This window comes from Thalassophryne amazonica, chromosome 11 (genome assembly GCF_902500255.1).
Source record: "Thalassophryne amazonica chromosome 11, fThaAma1.1, whole genome shotgun sequence".
NCBI lineage: Eukaryota > Metazoa > Chordata > Actinopteri > Batrachoidiformes > Batrachoididae > Thalassophryne > Thalassophryne amazonica.
The window spans coordinates 98,927,698-98,949,656 of record NC_047113.1 but is presented as its reverse complement, the minus strand read 5'-3'; the positions used below and the strand labels follow the sequence as shown (position 1 = coordinate 98,949,656).

Sequence of the window (21,959 nt, the reverse complement as noted above, 5' to 3'; positions counted from 1 at the left end):
TCAGACGCTCTGTAAGGCTTCATAACATCCGATTGGTTAGCCACTCTGTGAGGCATCATGACAAGCTGTTGTTTGTAATGATGCCAAACATGCGAGCGAGAGGCTCACTGGAAGTCTTGGTTTCAAGATGGCAGTGCAACTTGAAAATTGTCCACTAGCCAAGGTTCCTATATTGTCATTTACATGTTTCATATGCAAATGAAATTTGTCCTCAGGACGAGTGGCATTATGATAGCACTAAAATCAACCCGGACTTTACCTGGATCCGGATTCTACAACACAATGTAGTAATTGCATACTGATCCAGAATGGTCTGACTGATTGCAATCTGATATTTAATTCACAAGGTGAAACAAAATTGTGTCCTCCTGAGCTTTATTTTACATTGTGATGTTGTATCCATGAAGTAGTTTTGACATAATCCTTAAAATTCAGCTTGGAACTCTCCACTCTCCCTTATCTCTGCTCTTTGCTTTAACCTTCAAGTCCCTACTTCACCAGACTTTGAATTCCTCAAATTATATTGGATACTGGATCTATTGGACTACTATTGGATTAACCATGGAATTGATCAGCTGGTCTCTGAACGCTATTGAGGCCATCTTTTCTACAAGAAGGTCAGGACCGGGGGATCCTGCCCAGATGGAACGCATCCTGCGGGCTATGTTCTCGACTCCTGGGGGTCTTGGCGTATTGCATGCTTGGCGCCTTTCTCCGTTGAGGACGTAGAGGATTTATTCATTTTTGGTCTTATGGTAGCAGGGCTGGTACTTTTTGGCTTATGTGTTGCCCTGATCTACCGGAAAATTGGCAAGACGGCGGCATCAAGAACCACGGCCCCTCGCTTGTCCATCATGATTAACGAGGTGGGCAAGGCATTGCATTCTCAGACTGTGATGACTCTTGAACTCAGACGCAAGTTGGATAACATCTTGGAGCAGATGCGTACCTTGCAGATGAAGTTGAAGATTTCGGAGACTGGGGAATATTCTTAATTCATAATTGGGATTTGGTTTGTTCAAGTGTAACTGTAAAAAGTGTTTTTCACTGCTCAAACCACAATACAGCAGGCTTATCAAGCCTGAAGGACAAACTGCCTGACTGTTTTCCTCCAGAGAAATGTCTTCAGGCCTTGGTGATTATTTGGCTCCTTCTTATCTCAACCCACAAAGGCAATAAACTGTTTTTCATAGGATTGAAGCATGCTCCACTCCCCCCCCCCCACCCCCCATCACCACCACTCCAGCTTCTGCTCACGTCACACCCTTTCCCTTCTGCAGGGGTGGCGTGGTTTTAGCTGCAGCTGCCCCCCCCCCCAAGCTGATGGTGGCGCATCTCAGTGTTGCTGCGCGACCTTCACCCACTTGCCTCAATTCAGATAACGGACTTCTTCAAATTTAGTGCACATAAACAATGTCAAATGTGTATGTGCTGTCTTTAATTCTGATGTGTGCCATTATTACGGCAAACAAGTAATAATTGTGGACTAATTGCTGTCTGAGGTAACTGGAGTGTAAACAGAATTTTTCCACTGTGAGATCAATAAAGTATATCTCATCTCAAGTCTACAAAGTGAAATCTGGATCCAGACCACCTCCAAAATTTAATGGAGTCTTCCATGACCTAATATCTCTCTGTGGTGAAAGGTTAGTCAAAATCCACGCAGACAGACATACAGATAAATGAATAAACACCGATGATTTTATTACATTCTTGGCGGATGTAATAATAAATAATTTCTGCAATGCTTCTTTTTAGGTTTATACAAATAAACACAAAAGAAAAAGGAAAGTTAAGGAAAGAGAAGAAATCAAAAACAAAAACACAACAATAAAAACAAGAAGGGACTCTTTCCTTCATCTAAAATCCAAAATTTGTGAAAATAAAATGTGGCTTACAAAGTGTTATATAGTTAGTCTGTTTCTTCCATCATGACACAAATAAATCCAGTTTATGGTTGACAGATGCCGTTATCCTTTCCATTCTATAACTGTCCAGCCATGTTTTATCATCGGACATTCTTGTGATAGCCATGTTCTGTGTTATGGCCTTTTTAGCAGTAACCAGCAGAATGTTCAATAAATATTTGTCTTTTTTAGCCATTCTTCAGGTACAAGTCCAAAAAACATGATCTTGTTTTCCCAGGGTATATGACACTTGAAAATATCTGTCAATGTTTCTCTCCAAAAGTTTGCAATGGCCGAACAATCCCAGAAAATGTGATAATGGTTTGCAATCAAAGTTCCATAGTTTCTCCAACAAACTGGAGAATTTCCATGATAGTGAGATTTCTAATGGGGTGTAATAAAACACCTGATCAAGCTTTTCCAATTAAATTCCCTCCAGTTGGAGCTGGTGCATTTCCATTGGTGTTTCCAAAAGTCCATTCCTGTCAGATCAGCCCTGCTTCTTCTCCCATTTTATTTAATATATGAGGTTGTGTTTCTTGTAAGATTCATTACTGCCTTATACACATACTAGCTGAGTTACCCTTTCTACGCACGGATAATAGAGAAGAATTTTAGCCATGTCATTGTAGAATGGGACCTGCTGATTCAGTTAAAAACAATATCAAATTGAAAAGTACATTCCAAATATATTCCCTTTTTTTAATCTCCAAGACAACTGTAGTGCCAGAAAACCAAAATCGAATTTATTCAGATCTCGTATTAGCAGATATTAAGAAAAACTGCAACCATCCTTATAATCATCACTGTTCATCACAGCAAGACAATTTCAAGTCCAAAACCATGTACATGGAAAGCTCTCACAAGTTCTGCCCTGAATATACTGCGTCTTATTTTTCAGCTGGAAGCGGTACACTGTATGAAGAATCTCAGTACCATGACCATCTTGTGTAGTGAATCTTGTACAAAGAACATTTCCTTCACCACAAAACGCTGGGTTTGGGTTTGTAGACGAGGCAGATATTTCTGTGACGAGCACCCACACTGGATAATGACCAGTATCACAAAAATTGCACAACGTTATACAAGACATGGAAATATTTTATGCTTGTTATGTTTGTTAGAACAATAAAGTAATTGACATATTTCAGTATTCTGAATGTCTTGTCTCAAAACATTGTATACCAGTTTTACTATCTGTACCACAGACATCAGATGCTGACATACATATGGAACAAAACTATTTTGGTCACAGTGGTTCACAAGTTTATGGAAGGCAAAATACTGAACCTCATTTACACAACTGGAAACAGAGACCTGTGCGCTCTAATCGCCTCCTCATTCTCTGGTCTTTCAAAGTCACTGGTCTCTCGGGCTGCTCATCAATCTTGTCATCTACGTGGTCATCACAACAGAGGGCCTCCACCATTTCCATCAAATCACCAACATACTCTATGCAAACAATAGATTAAGAATCATTTAATGAATCTGCCATCTCTACCGTAGATACTGGTGTACAAGTCAACCTTGTATATGGATCAAGATCAATTTTCGGTCTAAATTTCCCGAGAAGTGCCTCACTCAAATATTGGTTGAAGCAAATCTGCCTGAGTTTGTCAAAACATTGACAAGCATTTAAAAAGAACCGAGTAGAGCAAAAATCTTACATAAAAAGGTTAAATTGGTAATAAACATTGATTGATTATGGTAGGTGTACAATTATATCAAATGGAAGATTGTATATAAATAGTTTTGCTTTGGTGTACCATAGACAAGTTGTATGCCACACTAATCAGAATGTACATTACCATATATTGCATTCTCATTCACTTTTTGAACAGTGTGTCCTTCTTGCTTGAACTTTGGAAACAAGTCCAAGCAAGTCCAGCTTACAAATTTAGGTCACGTGGATTAAAGTTCAACAGGCTGAATCAAAAATCAGCGATCAGATTTGTTATGAATGCTGTTGGGATGCCATATCGAATTCTCAGACTGTGTTCAGACGGCACTTCATCCGCCATTCCATACGTTTCCACCTCAAACACACCTTGAAAATAGATTTGGGCTGGCCGTGTGAATGTGTCTGACTGGAATACACCTCAACACTTCCTGAATGTGGGTCGAATTTTCATTCGGACGCCATTCAGGCCCTTTCGGCCTCCAGTGTGACAGGTATTAATAAAGATCAGTCAGACATGATGTCTCATATCATTGTTATGCAGATGACATACAGCTGTACATGTCCTTTTCTCCACAAAATGTTTCTAGGGTATCTGTTCTTCAAAACTGTATTAATGTCATAAAAAACTGGGTGGCTGCTAACTATTTGTCACTTAATACAGCAAAAACTGAAGTCCTTGTTTGTGCCCCTGAGGAGTTTTTCCCCCTCAGTGATTAAGAACTTTGGCTCTTTGTCCTCTTTTGTTCACTAAGCAGTCAAGAAATTTGGGTGTTACATTTGACCAGGCTCTCAAATTTGACGCACACATTACCCGTCTTGTGCAATCTTGCTTCTTTCATTTACGAAACATTGCCGCCTTAGAATCATTGTGTGTCAAGCTGAGCTGGAACAGATCATTCATGCCTTTATTTCTTCACATGTTGATTACTGTAATTCACTGTTTCTTAGCCTCAGTAAGTCTTTGCTGGACCGCCTACAAATTGTCCAGAATGCGGCTGCAAGGCTCCTTACAAGGTGTTCTAAGTGGTCTCACGTAACACCCATTCTGCCCTCTTGCATTGGCTCCCAGTTAAGTTCAGAGTGCAATTTAAAATATTGGTGATAACTTTTAGAGCTCTGCACAGTCAAATGCCACTTTACATTGGTGAACTCTTGCACCCGTATGTGACAAGCAGGTCTCTGAGGTCCTCAGACCAGAACCTGTTGGTTGTACCAAAGTCAAGGTTGAAGACCAAAGGACCAACGGTTGTGGCTTCCAAAACTGTGGAATGCTCTGCCATTACACCTACACTCCTTGGACTCTGTTGGAACCTTTAAGGAGAAGCTCAAGACCGATTTGTACGGACTTGCTTTTAACTAGTTTTATATTACTGCTGCTTTTAGTTTCTGTATTTTTATTTCTGTGTTCTTAAATTCCTGTACAGCACTTTGTGATTTTATTTTGAAAGGTGCTATATATATACAGAGTGGGCCAATAAAATGTTACCACTTTTTAAATTCGTACAATTTCCAAAATAACAAAGATTTCTTTTTCATTTTCAGGAATATCAATTCCTGAAAATGAAAAAAATTCAGAGAATCCCTCTTGAGACGTGTGGCAATGTCATCACAAACTTCAATGTGCGTGTTGCAGCTGTAATTCAAAGAAGAGGAGCGTGGATTGAACATGTCATCAATTATTGAACTGTGCGGAAAACAAGAGACAAAGTGGAAAACCTTTGGTATCAAATGTTAATTTGATGATTCTGTTACAAGTCTGTAAATAAAATTTTTGAATATGTTCTCATTTCAAAAACTTGTGTACAATCAAAAACTGGTAACATTTTATTGGCCCACCCTGTAAACTCTACTTACTTACTTAGACATGCAAAATGCCTGGAAACCACATTACCAAACTCACCTGTATGGCGACAGCCTGATCAAAATCAGCAGTGTGGACATCCAGATCACCCTCAGCAGTGTCAGTTCCTCCGACTGGTTCTTCCAGAGTTTCTCTCAATGTCTGAAAATAAATAAATCAGTAAAGTCAGCAGATCAGATGAGGAAAACTTGCACTTTGATGACAATATTTCTTCGGACACTATTCATTTGGATAAGGGCCACATTTACTGGAAGGATTTTCTTGAAGCTCACGTCCAGTTAGAATCACTAAACTAGAACATATACTTTGACTTTCTGTCTACATGAATGTCCACAAACTTTTTTTTTTTTTTGATATACCAGTTATCCACCCTTTTCAGGTTTCAAATCCCGCAAAACTTCGGAGAGGTTGACGCGCTGCGAGATCTCAGTAACATTGAGAACTGCATTGAGACGCTCTGATCGGGCTGCACTTTAAGCGCTGCACACGGACAACACCATTAACATCGCAACATAAAACTAGTTTTATATTGTGCCTAAAACTCTCGTGAATATATTCGCTGGGTTTATAGATGTTGTTATTGCGTTTATTTTATGTAAACATGCAAGAATCACAGGTTGTCTCTCCGTTATTTTCAATGGGAGCTGCTGTGAGCTACGGCTCGCTTCCTGATCATGTCGTTCTGGGGGAAAGTGAAGTTTGGTCTTTAACACCTTGATTATTGTTCTTTACAACACTGTTTGTCCTCTTTGTTCCAGACTAATATATATAATATGTCTGAAATTCGGTTTGCTCTTATTAAATTCCACGCAGATTAAACGTAGCAGACACAGATTATTTGTTATAATTGTTTTAGCAAGTTTTCAGGGTATCATGCAGCAGTCTCTTATTAACGTGATGAAAAGCATAAAAAATTACATTTTTGTAGTACAATATTCATTTACAATTCTCATCATGTGGATTCTCTATGTTGTTTTGACTGCAGTGACTCTCTGGCGTGAAAAGGATTATGGGATACGTGAAAGCCCCGAATTTGGTCATAATCAATTGCTAACAAAACAAATGAAATAGTTCTCCTGCTCACGTCACTTCCTCCTTTTTCTCCAATGTCATGACTCGACCAGAAGTTCCTAGTTAGTGGCGGGCGGTTCAAAACCTGAATATTTATCTCTTCAGTAATGTCAGGATTTGGGTTTTGTCTGGGTTTATTTTCATGATTTGGTTAGGTTATGTCGTTTTTCTGTGCTTTTTTTTTCTCTTCTCAGGGTTTTTCTGCTTTGGGCTTTCTGTCTCTGCTTCTGATGGATGACGATTTGAAGGAGCCAATTGATGCTGCCAATTCTTCTAACACACACACACAAACAAATCCACTACACTGTAAGATATCTGGAGGCACGAAGAGCTGTTAGGAGGAAAAGCTGGACAAATTTCTGTCACAATTTTTCTCTGGAGTGAGAAAAGCAGATGGTAGTATGTGTACGAAGTCAGTGGATGGCACCACGGACTACTGAGAACAATTTTGGACTCCTATTTAAAGTTTGCGTTGGACTGTTAAGCACCAGTGAGGAACACCAAAATGTAAGTCCCTTTTCTGTTGTTTATAAATTAATAAAATATCAAATGAAAGGGATCTATTTTAGCCATTTTATAAAACAGATAATGAATGTTTTTCCATTCTTTTAATGGAACAAATATTTAATTGAAAGATGGAATGTACCATTGAACTACTGTATAATATTCTACATTAAGGTCTGATGTAGGTCTCAATGTCCTGCACTCCAAGTTATCTTTACCTTCTTTTGGTAATAATAAATTTCTGAACTAAAAAATATGAATGATAAAATATGTTAAAAAAAATTACAAATACACCATCCACCTTCATTCTAACACAACAATCAAACAAGCAGCAAGTCATAAAAAGGCCACACGGCAGGCAAAAGCAATGTCAAATGCGGTGCTCAAAGTCCTGGAGGTAATCAGTCTTACAGCCTCTGGACAGATGCTACATTCCAGCCTGGTTGTTCTTGTCCTGAAGCTCCACAGCCTTCTGCCCGAGGGGAGCGGTTCAAACAGTCTGTGGCCCGGGTGAGTGGATACAGGCTCCGCTGCTCCTGCTGATGTCAATTCCCTCAATGGAAGGAAAGCTGCAGCGAGTGATGTTCTGGGCAGCTACCACCGCTCTCTGCGCTGCCTTCCTGTCAGCAGGAGAGCAGCTGATGGTGATAGAGAAGGTGAGTGTGCTCTCCACCACACACCTGTAGAAAGCTGCCAGCACAGAGGTGTCGAGGCCTGCCTCAGCCTCCTGAGGCAGGACAAAGTCGTTTGGGGGGCCTTCTTAACCCTCCTGCTGTGTTCACCCCCCCCCCCTTACTTTAGTGTTCCGGGTCAAAATTGTATGGTCTGTTTTAACTGCTCTTAAATTAACACAAAAACCATTTTAATCACCACCAATTTTTATCTAACACTCTTTTTAACTGTGAACAATGTCTCCCCTCCAGATGTGTCATCTCCAGTATAATTCCCTCAGTGGACTCTGGTAAAAAGAGTTAGAGGCTGGACTTGATGTCATCCACACAAGATCTTGCACACTGTGTTGGCCCTGGCATCCTCTTGATGATGTTTTCCGGTCTCGCTCTACCTCGGTTCCAACTTCAGTTCCCTCTTCATCTTGTTCTAAAATCTGATCCAGAGCTTCTCTGACAGAAAACTGCCTGCTCACTGTGCTCACAGTAAAAGGAGTGCACGGCAAACATCAAGCTAAATTTTAGTGGTCTGTGTGCAGATATGGAACACTGATTGGTCTGGAAGGTGTGGTTCACCTGGGGGGTGGGTAGGCACAAAAACACGGGAAAGAGACGGGTTTGCAGACTCCTGTCTATTCTATGTGACAATAAGATACATTGTTTTATCAAGAAGGTGCTTCATGTGAGAGGATTAGCACATAAGTAATAATAATAATAATAATAATAAATTTTATTTAAAGGAGCCTTTCAAGAAACTCATGGACACCATTACAAAGCAGAAATAAGCAGAATTATACATAACAATATACAAATTAAAAATAAAACTTGAAAGGACATTTAACAGTTAAAAAGAAATTATATAACAATTTAAAAACAAGACAAGAGTTATGCAGTGAATGAGTGGAACTCATCGTGAATAAACTTTCTTGAACAGGTGGGTTTTGAGACGTGATTTGAAAATTACCAGAGTCAATGTTACGGATATCCAGTGGAAGGGAGTTCCAAATGTGGGGGGCAGGCAGAGCAGCTGAAAGCTCTAAATCCCACAGTGGTCAAGCGGGCAGGAGGAATGGTGAGGCTGAGAGAAGATGATCGAAGGGTGCGGTTGGGTGTGTGCATGTGGAGAAGTTCAATGAGGTACAGAGGGGCGAGGTTATGGAGGGCCTTGAAGGTTAGCGGAAAGGTAGAAAGTGCAGGAAAGAGATGTGCACCCACAAAAGACATTCTGTCAGGACTCAAGGATGCATGGCACAAAATGTGGGAGGGGACAAAATGCATACTCAAGGACAAGGTGTTATAAGTTGAAAATAATCTTTATCGTTTTCACAAGCAGGGGTACGGTACACGGGAAGGCAGGCAGCGAAGCAAAGGTACATAAGCGCGAAGCGAAAACGTGGTTGAGAGACAGGCTGGGTTCAAAAACACTGTGAGGTATGGTATCACAGGCTGAGGCAAAAACAAGGTCCGATAAACAAAGCAAGGTCGTAACACAATGAGGCAAAAACAACACAGAAGCAAAGGCTGGAACGCGGACACAAAGATTGCAACGAACTGCCAGGGGAGTGGAGAAAGTGAAGGGCTTAAATACACAGGTGGGGTAATTAGGTTAACAAGGTGCACGTGTGGAAGAAATTTCCAGAAGGGAGGTGTGGTCAGGTGAATCGAAGAGGAGGGAGAGATGCAAGAGAGTGAGGGAGTGATTCAGGCAGACTGTGACAAAGATGAAACAGACAAGTGCAAGAGAGTAAGTGAACACACGGGGAAACAGATACAAAGCAGACACAGACGATCACATCGAAGGGCTACATGAAAATAACCCTGATGGCAGGGGCCAAAAGGGCAAAAACAGAAACAAAAAATCTGCTGAGAGGGCAAAAGTCCACAGACAAAACCACAACCGGGGGTCAATCAAGAGACAGACCAACACCACAATCAAGAGGGCAACCATGAAAACCAAAGGTTCCCATTGCCTTGGGGAAACAGACTAATAACTGACCAATAGGGGGCACCAAACTGAGAAAAGATTAGGCAAGAAAAACAAGCACTCCATAAAAGGGGGCAAATGAAAACAGACAGACCACAGGAAAAGATGGGAAAAAGACCAAAAGAAAATATGTACATGGAATTGGGTCCCAACCAATGCAGAAAACAAAATGAAACATCATGAAAACACTGAGACACCAATGAACAAAAACAATTAAATGGTACCCAAACCATAGCAGGCAAATAATGAAAAAGAACAACAAACCAGTGGAATGTACTTGAGGACCGACAAAAAATGGGTAACTTAAGCCAGGAACCGAGGAAGAATTTTTTTACCTATACGTCATGCGGGGAAATTAAAAGGGACATCACTCTTTTGATTTAAACACATGTAAAAACCAGAAAAACATGAAAAAGGCATACAAAACCAAAGAAAGGATTATAACTGATGAAACATGATGACTTGATGAAAAAGGAACCAAACATTGTTTTAGGAGATCAGACTGTATGTCTAATGAAAATAATAGTAACAAACACAGCCAGCAGAGTTGTCCAAAAAAAACAAAAAAAACAAAAAAAACTCACAGTCATGAAGGTGATGGGGTCGGTAATTCGTTTCAGTGATAGTAGTAGTACAGGGAGGTTGTGAAGGTCCTGAAGTAGTGTTCTGGGGTAAATTCCCCTCTGTGGCACATGCTGGAGATGAGCTCTGTGCCGTGTGCGCAGCTGGGGCAAAGGTAGTGCATGGAGTTATACGCACCAGAGCTGCTTTGATTGGCGAGGCTGTGGGCGATGGTGATGAAACCGCTTCTGTCGGCGCCTTGGAAGTCTGAAGAGAGGTGGGCACTGTGATTGCATCAGCTGATGCTGCTGAGGTTGATGGAGGTGCGAGCGCTACAATGGCTTTGGCCAGTGCTGGTGTTGTCTGTGGCGAAGGGCGAGCCAGGATGGTTTTACCCAATGCTGGGGACGGCTGTAGAGCCTTGCATGTAGTGATCGGTGTGGTTGGTACTGCTGTGATTTGTGGCGGTATGCGTGCCATGACAGCTTCAGCAGGGGGTGCTGTAGGCTGCTGAGATGTGTGAGCTGGGGCCAGCTTGTCCAACTCTGTGGGTGGCCGTGTAGTCATGTGAATCGTGATCGTTTTGACCAGTGTAGCTGGAGTCCATGGCGGCGCGTGCGCCTTGATGGCGTCAGTTGGTGGTGCTGTGGTGAGCCCCACTGAGACACACAGAGGCATCAGAACCGGAGCTTCCTGGAGCCAGCGCGCTGGTGAAGGCTGAGCAGGTGAAGTCAGCTGTTATGATGACATGTTGCTTCCTGATGGCCCTGCATGAAAAGGAAAGTCAGGCAATATGACAGCTTCTAGAGTCGTAGGCAGAGTGATTGCAGGTGCCATTGACCATAACTGAGGCACATGTAGTTTCCGTGGAGCCAGTGTGGGTGGGGCCACCGCCGGAGCCGCATAAGGTCACAGGATGGCCCGCGGGCTGATTAAGCTCGGCCTACTTCCGGCTTGAGGGGGGGTTACAGTGGCAGCAGAGAATGTTATCACCCGAGGTGTTTCATGGCAGGCTTCATTAAGTTTGGCTTCAAAGAGAAAGTCCATCGGCTCCTCGATGAACAGAGGGAGCTGACCTTGATTGAACAGGGTTTTAATGTGAACTAATTCAGGAAATGTCTGGATCAAGTTTGGTTCAGTCTGCAGTATCTCATCAAGAGCAGGAAAAATACACTGCTTGCGTTGCTGCCCTGGATTGCCAAAAAACTAAAAGAAATCAAGTCTTAGATCTTAAAATGTTTGCAGTGTCTTGAAGCCTCAATCCCTCCGTTTCTGATGAGGTTTCAACATCCTCACCACAATCATCATCATCATCAATGTCTTCCCAATCAGGCTCACTCTCTGTAGGCGGCAGAGTGGATGGCAGGTGCGCCTCAGGGTGTCTCACCCAGTCAGGGAGTCTCTCCTCTGAAAATAAATCGTCCAGCTCAAGTAACTCAGGGAAGACTTTAAACAGCCACAAGTTGGCCTCCACAAGTTCCCAAGCCTGGTCAAGATAATCAAACATATCTTTAGGGGACAAACAGTCATGAAAGCACACAAAAAATGTTATGTCTGCAAAAATCTCCTTAATGGTGCTGAGGTCTGGACTTTGTTGAGCAGAGACCAGTTGGGCTGGAGTCCGCTGTGCCCAAGTTCTGGCCAGTAGAAAGTGCGGGAAAGAGATGTGCACCCACAAAAGACATTATTCTGTCAGGACTCAAGGATGCATGGCACAAAATGTGGGAGGGCACAAAATGAAGACTTGAGGACAAGGTGTTAAGTAGAAAATAATCTTTATTGTTTTCACAAGCACGGGTACGGTACACGGGAAGGCAGGCAGCAAAGCAGAGGTACAGATAAGCACTAAGCAAAAACGTGGTCGAGAGACAGACTGGGTTCAAAAACGCTGTGAGGTACGGTATCATAGGCTCGGGGCAAAAACAAGGTCCGGTAAACAAAGCAAGGTTGTAACACACTGAGGCAAAAACAAGACAGAAGCAAAAGGCTGGAACATGGATACAAAGATTACAACGAACTGGCAGGGGAGTAGAGAAAGTGAAGGGCTTAAATACACAGATGGGGTAATTAGGTTAACAAGGTGCACGTGTGGAAGAAAGTTCTAGAAGGGAGGTGTGGTCAGGTGAATCCAAAAGGAGGGAAGAGATACAAGAGAATGAGGGAGTGATTCAGGCAGACTGTGACAAAGATGAAAGACACAAGTGCAAGAGAGTAAGTGAACACATGGGGAAAACAGAGACAAAGATGAAACAAGCACGTGCAAGAGTGTAAGTGAAAACACAGGGAAACAGAGACAAAGCAGAGACAGACAAGTGCAAGAGTGTACGTGAAAGAAATCCACACTGTGACCAAAGGCAATTACTATAAATACAGTATAACACACTAAACACTACACATGGCTAAAAGTCTCAAAGATAATACACATAGAAAAGAACCTATAGATCAACAGCTGAACTATAAACCAGAAAACAAAACACAACATAACTATATAAGCTAAGTGAAGAACAAAAGAGGGCTGAAACAATTAAAGACTACATTATAAGAATCAGTAGAAAAACCAGAATGCATAACACAGTGGAAATAACAATAACTGGACAGAAGCAAGGAGTGAATAAACCACATGAGTAAAATATGAAATACAAAAATAAACAGAAAACAAAACCAGAGATGACAGAATACAGAACAGAAAATAAATGCTAAACTCAGAACAAAACTAATAACTAGAACATTGCACTGTGGAAAGGGGAAATAAGCAAAGTGGGGCCAAAACCTGACACTACCCCCCCCCCCCCCAAAAGCGGTTGACCCTAGAGGCCGACCAACCCCCCCAAAAAACACAATAAGCAAAGCGACCCCACACAGGGGCCAAAACCGGACATTATTCAGTCTGAAATGTGTGGTTCGTGTGTGTGTGTGTGTGGTGGCTGCTGGTCTTTCTAAGAGGGGAAGCTCATTGTCGGGTTACATCATTAAATTTATTTTTAAGTAACTTCTGCCCTCCATTCCTTTTCAAGAAAATGGTCTGTCCCTATTGTGTACCAAGTAGACGTCTTTTCCAGGGACTTGACCAGTGTTCTCTCAATGGCATGTGGACTCACATGTTCATTGCTCTTTTCATGCCTTTTATATGCCTGGTCAAAGTTAGACAGATCCCCAAAACCCAATTGAGACCAGACAAGATAATGTCTTCAAGAGGCCAACAGGACATTTTCTTTGTCACAGCGCTTCCAGTCAGCCAGCTACCTTTGTCATACCAGGAGAACTGAGAAGACCCATTAGTGTTCCCTACTTTTTACACCAAATCAATCTTAGGTGTTGCCCTGCCCTGTTGTTTAATTTAAAGTTTATCCTTGTAAGGAAAAATATCAAATGGCTTTGATAAAATCAGGTTTACAGTATGAGCATGGCCTGCCATTGCGTTTGCACCTGGTCACTAAATGGAAAAAAACGGAAAGGCAGCACAGAAACATGCTTATTTAAAGTCTGCTCCTGACCATGGCAGAGTCTCTACATGTGGAGTTGTTCTCCAGGCGCCGGACTGTGGCTGCTCACTGCTCCTAGTGGTTGGATTGTATCTAACTGTAATTACGTAGGATAGTTAAATGCAGAGGATATATTTCATTGTGTGTATGTATACATATGTACAATGACAATAAAGACTCTTCTTCTTAGCTGCCTAGTTCACTCCGACCTAACCAACATTACGAGTGATTGATTGAACAAACTAATGAAACAAACTCTAAAAATGAAATGTTGACATTATTGTCTCAGATGAGTGTGTTGTTATAGAACCAGCTATGTTATTTATTTGCTGAAATTGCCGGGTTGTTGTGCATCTGGATGCACAAATAGACAAAACAAGGGCTTCAAGATGTACAGATTCCCTTCAGATCCAGACAGAAGAAAAATTTGGGAAAATAAAGTTAGACGTGTGGGATGAAAGCGACTTCGTCAAAGTTTTGAGAGATAAATTTATTGTTCAGTCCCATGTCCAGCAAAACTCACCTAAACCGTCATTGTATAAACCAGATATTTGCAGTCACCGGACAAAAAAGTCAGACTCAGACCCGCAGCCTGGAGGTGCACCTGTTAAATCAGACACAAACAGGCTGCCTTTTGACACTTTTCTGCTTTCACTCTTTCATATTATAATAGCTTTTGCAGTGCGCACGCTGATTACAAAAAAATCAGAAAAGTCCACACATTTACAGCAGAAAGTCAGTAAAAGATTCAAGGTGATGATTGGAGAAATAAAATCTTGTTCAGGGTCTAATTAGTCCAGAATAAAGCGGAATCCAGAGAAGGAGAACTTTAAAAATGTCACGCACGTCATTCGCCCTATTGACGTTTCAAATCCCACAAAACTTCGAAGAGGTCACCGCTCTGCAAGATCTCAGTAACATTGAGAACTGCACTGAGACGTTCTGATCGGGCTGCACTTTAACCGCTGCACATGGACAACACCATTAACATCGCAACATAAAACTATTTTTATATTGTGCCTAAAACTCTTATGAATATATTCTCTGGGTTTATAGCCGTTGTTATTGTTTGTTTGATTACAGATGTTCTGTATGTGTATTTTAGACAGGTAAGTCTCCATTTAGCATAAACATTTTTCTACAATATTATGCCTGATAAAATTTGACAACAGATATAGAAGTAAAAGTTTTCTTTTATTTAGAAATATTTTTCCCCATCCCATCTGGGTCTACAGCTTTTCAGATAAAGATTTGCAATCATTTGCTTTGAATAAAAAGTGAAGAATTAGCAATCACAAGAAACTGACTTATAAATGATTAAATATATACAGAATGTACAGAAACTTTATTTTCAGTGATTTTAGAACAAACTCCTTAGTTTAAGCACACTGTGCTAAAATAATTTTTTCATACACAAACACACCGTGCCAGGAATAAATGATCATTTATAATAAAGCGGTGAGTGAACAAACCATTCAGCAGCTTATATCGTCCTCCACAGCGCTGCTGCTGACAGCTGTGCTTCATCCTCTTTCTGTCGCATTCGGCTGGAACATACACGGTTTGGAGCCGCTGATTATTTACGCTGTTAATATCTTCATCAGAAACTTCCTCATCATTTCGGATGGGGATGAGTCTGCCTACAGGAGGGAGGTGGACCGGCTGGTGACCTGGTGCAGCAGCAACAACTTGGAGCTCAACGCCGAGAAAACAGTGGAGATGATCGTGGACTTCAGGAAAGCCACAGCCCCCCCGCCCTCCCTCGCCCTCACCAACAGCCCCATCACCACTGTGGTCTGTCACCGCTTCCTCGGCACCACCATCACCCAGGACCTCAAGTGGGAGTCAACCATCAGCTCCCTCATCAAGAAGGCCCAGCAGAGGATGTACTTCCTGCAGCAGGCCAAGAAGAAGGCCAAGCTGCCTGTCCAGCTGATGGTGCAGTTCTACACGGCCATCATCGAGTCCATCCTCTGCTCCTCCATCACGGTGTGGTACGCCGGGGCCACAGCCAGGGAGACACAGACTGCAGCGCATTGTGGCCTCTGCTGAGAAGGTGATCTGCTGTAGCCTTCCATCTGTCCACGACCTGCACGTCTCCAGGACTCTGGGCCGAGCAGGTCTGATCACAGCTGACCCTTCTCACCCTGCACACGGTCTGTTCAAACCACTCCCCTCGGGCAGGAGGCTACGGTCCATCCGGACCAGAACCTCCCGCCATAAGAACAGTTTCTTCCCCTCTGCCATTAGACTCATGAACACCTCATAACTCAGTCACCTTAAGCTTAACTCTGTCACTTTAGACAATGTACTTTGGTTTTTAATTGCACTCCTCCCACTGCACTGTTTTTTCTGTTTCTCTGTTTTTCTGTTGCACACAGCCTTTCATATTTCTTTTTTTATCTGATATTTTATCTTATTTTGACACGTATGTTATATTTTATCTTAGCATTTTATCTCTTCTTAATGTTGCACCATTGTACCGAAGCAAATTCCTAGTCTGTGAATCCTGTTCACTGGCAATGGCAATAAACTTCTTCTGATTTGATTCTGATTCAAAAACAATCGATATGTCACTTAAACCTTTGCTATAATCGTGCACTGTCAATGTTGGGTATTTTCTCCTCCAAACATTCTTAAAACCTTTAACAAGACAAACAGAGTCAAGAACCACCAGTGAGACAGAAAGTCAAATTTATCTCGCGAGGAGTGCAGTCAGCCTGTACACCAAAGCTACACTAAAGTCTGGCCTGCGCTCCTGCTCTTTTATTGGAGAAGCCCTAACCACATCATAAAACTTGTCCTAAGGGTGGGGGGGACAACGCAAGACAAGTTTCTTCCCGTAACATAAACACATACGTCAATAAGTGCATCTGCGTGGAAAAACAGTTTCTTTAATCTTATCAATGCACATCCCGTTCGTCTGTTGCACTTATCATCTGTTCTGCATCTGCCTGGAGTGTCCTGTTCTTTATACTAAGCATCACATATACAAGGCCATAAATTCACAACGGTCAAAATAACCTCCAGTTCTTTACTCCCAGTTCAGACTGACCCCAGCATGCTAAAACGAAGTTGAATAATATGTGCATTCTCAGGGTTATCTTAAGACTGGTGCACAACAGCACAATAACGTTTTCATAAGAAAGAAGACAAAGGTACAAATGTTTAACAGTGATAAAAATATATATATATATAAAATCTTTAACAATGCCTTCGCTGGCCGTGTTGGTAAACAGAGCGGCGCTGCGAGACATTTACTCGAATGACGTCACATCTGTCGCAGCGAAAAAGTAGGTCAACTCAGAGGCTGAAAATTCTAATTCTCAGATGGGTAACGAAATGTCTACTTGTTCAGTATAATTTTATGGTAAAAAAAACAAAGACAACATGTGGAAAAAGCTTTTTTTTTTATTCTTCAAGAATATGTAAAAACATCATAGCGTGGCAGGGACACTTTAAATTAACTTCACGTCTGAAGTTTTATAAAGTGAAAATATCAGATATATGTTTTAGTTTTAAAGTAATGCACTAATTTTGAAGGTTTTAGTGTGGACATGCTGTGTCCAGGTGCGTTGTGGGTATTCACACAGAAGAAATGCATTTGAGATGCTCTGATCAGGCTCTATAGGGTCAACAGCATTAAACTCTTTGTATATTGTGCCTAAAACTCTTGTGAATATATTCTCTGGGTTTATAGACGTTGTTATTAACCGGATAGAGTTGTGATGCCATCACGCGTGCACTTCGGCACTGTCTAGCGGGATCTTGAAAACTTTTTTATATACAAATGAGAAAAATTCTATTTTACAAAAGCACATTTATTTGTACACACCAACACGTTACATTGATTCACTTGTGTTGGTTTTTACATAGAATGAATGAATCAACCAATCAGTATGAGCGGAGGCTAAGTTTACCCATAATCCCTTTGGTGTGTTAATGTTCAAATCTTCAGCATTAGTGCATTATTTTAAAATTAACAGATATGTGTTCTATATATCACTTTGTACATTTTAAGAGTTTACATTAATGTAGTTATTCTATCCGGAATAATTTTATTTATAAGGCAAAACCATAATTCAAATCTGCTTTCCATTTCAAGACCTCTGCCTCATCGCTGGACCACTGTATCCTATCAGGGTAAATGCCGTTTTCCTACAGCAGGGGGCAGAGTGCACAAAGACAAAAGTGCTGGCTTATTAGCTGTTTGGGTTTGTGATCACTGTTGGTTCTGAGAAGCTTTGGCGGTAAAAACTCAAAATCAGCTTCTTAGTAGCTGAGAGCGTATGGGAGGCAAAATTGAAAGTTATCGGTTATCTGTAGCTTCTGATAAGTTTTTAGACAGTTTATCAGTTTAGTGTTAAAAAAGAAAAAAAAAGATAACTTTTCAGTTAGCTGATTACCAGTTATTAAAGCTAACCACTGGCAGAATCCGGCTTCACTTGCAAAATCACCACTGGCAGAATCCGGCTTCATTTGCAAAATCCACGACGGGACTGAGCACCCGATGATTCAGTGGCAGTGGATATCTCAGAAAAGCTGTCAATCAAAACGGGATTCATCCTTTCAACTGAATCTCCAATCATCATGCAGAAGCTCAGTGTCCAGCTCCGCCCACAGCTCCATTCACCCCAGAGATGCTGAGCGTTTGTTCAAGAAGTTTCTGGTTTTGTTTTCATTCCTAGAAAATACCAATAGCTTTTGGTTATTGTTCCATGAACCGGTTCAAAGCCTTGATTATATTGCAAAATGTTCGTAATACTTTTTCTAACCATTTAATGTAATTCAGTGTAATGACACCCCCCCAGAAAACATGTATATCCTACATGTATTTGCTGTTTTAACGTTTCCCATAATACCCCTGGCAGCCCCCTGCGCTTCCCATAATGCAAATTGACATGTTTGGATGCATGTTTTACAGAACTGTCAAAACGGAAAGCAAAGAGCCAGCTTCTTAACGAGGTCCGATTTATTACAGGAGCGTGATGGAACTGCGTTACAACGAACAGTGTGTATTTTTATGGCCTCCATGTGTGGAGACAAAACTAGAGATGAACTCATTCAAGAGCACACTTCACACAACACTGAACAACTTGCAAGATCTGGAATGAAATACTCGTATACTTGTGAACAATCAGCACCTGTACTACAATCAACTGCATGTCAGGCACCAAAACAAAATATCTGCTATACTAAGTGCCCCCCCCACCCCAAAAGGGCACATTTACTAACAACACGTCTTCATCCAATTTGGTTTTCAGCACATTTTTCCTGCATGTTATAATGTACTGAACAGTACTGAAAACACGAATTGTGCTGCCATCGTCTATAGTGTCGGTGCTGTTTCCAGATGTGTTTTACAGAACATCGCGGCTAAATCTGTTATTGGAGCAGAAAAAAACAAACAAACAAACAAAAAACATTCAGAATACTCCACTTTGCTAAAACACAGTAGAGATTGAAGAGCATACAGTACAAAGTATGAATAGGTGAAGAAAGTGCAGACTGAGCGCTCAGTGACAGAGCAGGATGCGTGTTCTACTGCTGCGCGCACTGCTTCTCCATGCTGCTGTCAGAGCGCACATGGATCATCTCTACTGCTCTCCGCTTCTTCCTCATCTCCTGTTTGTTCTCTTGGTTCTCCTCTGTTTCTTTCTCGGTATAAGCAGGAGGGCTGAAGGCAGCAGGACAAAAAACACAAACCATCAGTACTCCACACAACACCTGGGTCTAAAGCCAGCCACTCACTGCACCGCGCTACGATGCGCTCGTGCCTTATCAGTGTAACATGGCGCAAGATCAACGCAATGCAGGAACACATTTCAGAGGAAACGTAGCACACAGCACACACATTATGGCCTGTACCTGTATGTAGGCCTGTCACCGTAACACATTTTACTGGACGATATACTGCATCAGAAAATATCACAATATCATGATGTCATAGTCTATGTCACTTTAAGACTGTTTTATGGCACCGATATTATAATGTTGCATAAAAAAATGGATGTACATGCTTTCCAAGAGCAACACACTTTAAATTCCCAAGAATATTTAACACTGAAAAAAGAAAGGAAGAAAACATCTTAAATCAGTGATTCATATTTCCAAAGGAGGGTACTGTCCTTGTGGCCCCTCGGTGCCTGTGACAGGTCCTTCTCAGACATCAATAAGCCTATGCAAAGTGTAATAAAATAAAATAAATTCAAGATTTGTCTTTTTAAACCAATTCTAACAGCCACAACTTGAACCAATTTAATTTCAAGTAGATGATGCAAATATAATTAATATTTCATTTTGTCTTACATTATGTGTAATTTGATGTTAACAACACATTATATCACCTGGTAAATAGCTGTTCACTCACTCACTCATCTTAAACTGCTGTGATGTAAAAATTATTCATTTTTTGCCTTACAGATAGCCTGCCTAAAACTTTGCATCTAAACTCTGTATTAAACGTCTTTATGTAACCTTGCAGCTGCACTGATAAAACACACCATCTCTGCCTAACTATCCTTCCTCTTCCTCCACAGCAAAAATTGTGATAACATCATTCAGCGAGAGTTTTCATGAGAAAATCTGAAACAGTTTTAATTGCTGGCAAATGTATTCATGTGTATGTGACTGCTTGCTGTGCCCCTGCCCTAGCTGGTGTACAAAGGGCACTCGCACAAGCTGCCTTTCGAACACACTTTTCTCAGATTGTGCTGCATTGTGTGACGTAGAAGCTTCGAATTAAAAGTCTGCTATTTTGACAATCTGTCAATTCTCTGATTTTTTTTATTTCCACAAACAGCCCCAGAGAGCTTCGTCTAAAATCTTTTTTGCCTCCACAAGCTGGTGTCAGAAGCGGGGATGCTCTCTGGCCCGTCGGACTGAACCGGGTGGCTGGCCAAACAGATCCAGTAGGGGTCGGTCTTGTACGCGGCTTTGGCTTTGATGGAAGAAGGACCGACTGGTTCGGGTTCCCAATCGTCAGTGCACCATTTCCACGAAAGGTGGGTGTTGTACCAACACAGCACCGGTGAGCAAGACTGTTCTTTTGTTGTGGAAATTAAAATTGACAGGTTGACAACAGGCATTGTAGGTTAAAATAAGATTTTATTTTAACCGAGTTTGGGCCCTGGTAGGACAATTTAAATCTCTAAGTTATGTAGTCACAACAAAAAGTGATTCTGAGTGTAGGTGATAATCAATCAATCAATCAATCAATCAATTTTTTTTATATAGCGCCAAATCACAACAAACAGTTGCCCCAAGGCGCTTTATATTGTAAGGCAAGGCCATACAATAATTATGTAAAACCCCAACGGTCAAAACGACCCCCTGTGAGCAAGCACTTGGCTACAGTGGGAAGGAAAAACTCCCTTTTAACAGGAAGAAACCTCCAGCAGAACCAGGCTCAGGGAGGGGCAGTCTTCTGCTGGGACTGGTTGGGGCTGAGGGAGAGAACCAGGAAAAAGACATGCTGTGGAGGGGAGCAGAGATCGATCACTAATGATTAAATGCAGAGTGGTGCATACAGAGCAAAAAGAGAAAGAAACAGTGCATCATGGGAACCCCCCAGCAGTCTACGTCTATAGCAGCATAACTAAGGGATGGTTCAGGGTCACCTGATCCAGCCCTAACTATAAGCTTTAGCAAAAAGGAAAGTTTTAAGCCTAATCTTAAAAGTAGAGAGGGTGTCTGTCTCCCTGATCTGAATTGGGAGCTGGTTCCACAGGAGAGGAGCCTGAAAGCTGAAGGCTCTGCCTCCCATTCTACTCTTACAAACCCTAGGAACTACAAGTAAGCCTGCAGTCTGAGAGCGAAGCGCTCTATTGGGGTGATATGGTACTACGAGGTCCCTAAGATAAGATGGGACCTGATTATTCAAAACCTTATAAGTAAGAAGAAGAATTTTAAATTCTATTCTAGAATTAACAGGAAGCCAATGAAGAGAGGCCAATATGGGTGAGATATGCTCTCTCCTTCTAGTCCCCGTCAGTAGTCTAGCTGCAGCATTTTGAATTAACTGAAGGCTTTTTAGGGAACTTTTAGGACAACCTGATAATAATGAATTACAATAGTCCAGCCTAGAGGAAATAAATGCATGAATTAGTTTTTCAGCATCACTCTGAGACAAGACCTTTCTGATTTTAGAGATATTGCGTAAATGCAAAAAAGCAGTCCTACATATTTGTTTAATATGCGCTTTGAATGACATATCCTGATCAAAAATGACTCCAAGATTT

General features: G+C 41.5%; 1 protein-coding gene across 1 annotated transcript in view; it reads right to left on the bottom strand.

The window, feature by feature from the left end:
* Nucleotides 1-18,888: 18,888 nt before the first annotated feature.
* The window catches only part of spdl1 (spindle apparatus coiled-coil protein 1), a 55,291-nt gene continuing 52,220 nt past the window's right edge, over nt 18,889-21,959 (bottom strand). Inside the window, exon 13 of the mRNA XM_034180892.1 lies at nt 18,889-19,396. Within this exon, the coding sequence (XP_034036783.1) occupies nt 19,261-19,396 (136 nt within the window). The 3' untranslated portion in view covers nt 18,889-19,260. The remainder of the gene's footprint in view (nt 19,397-21,959) is intronic.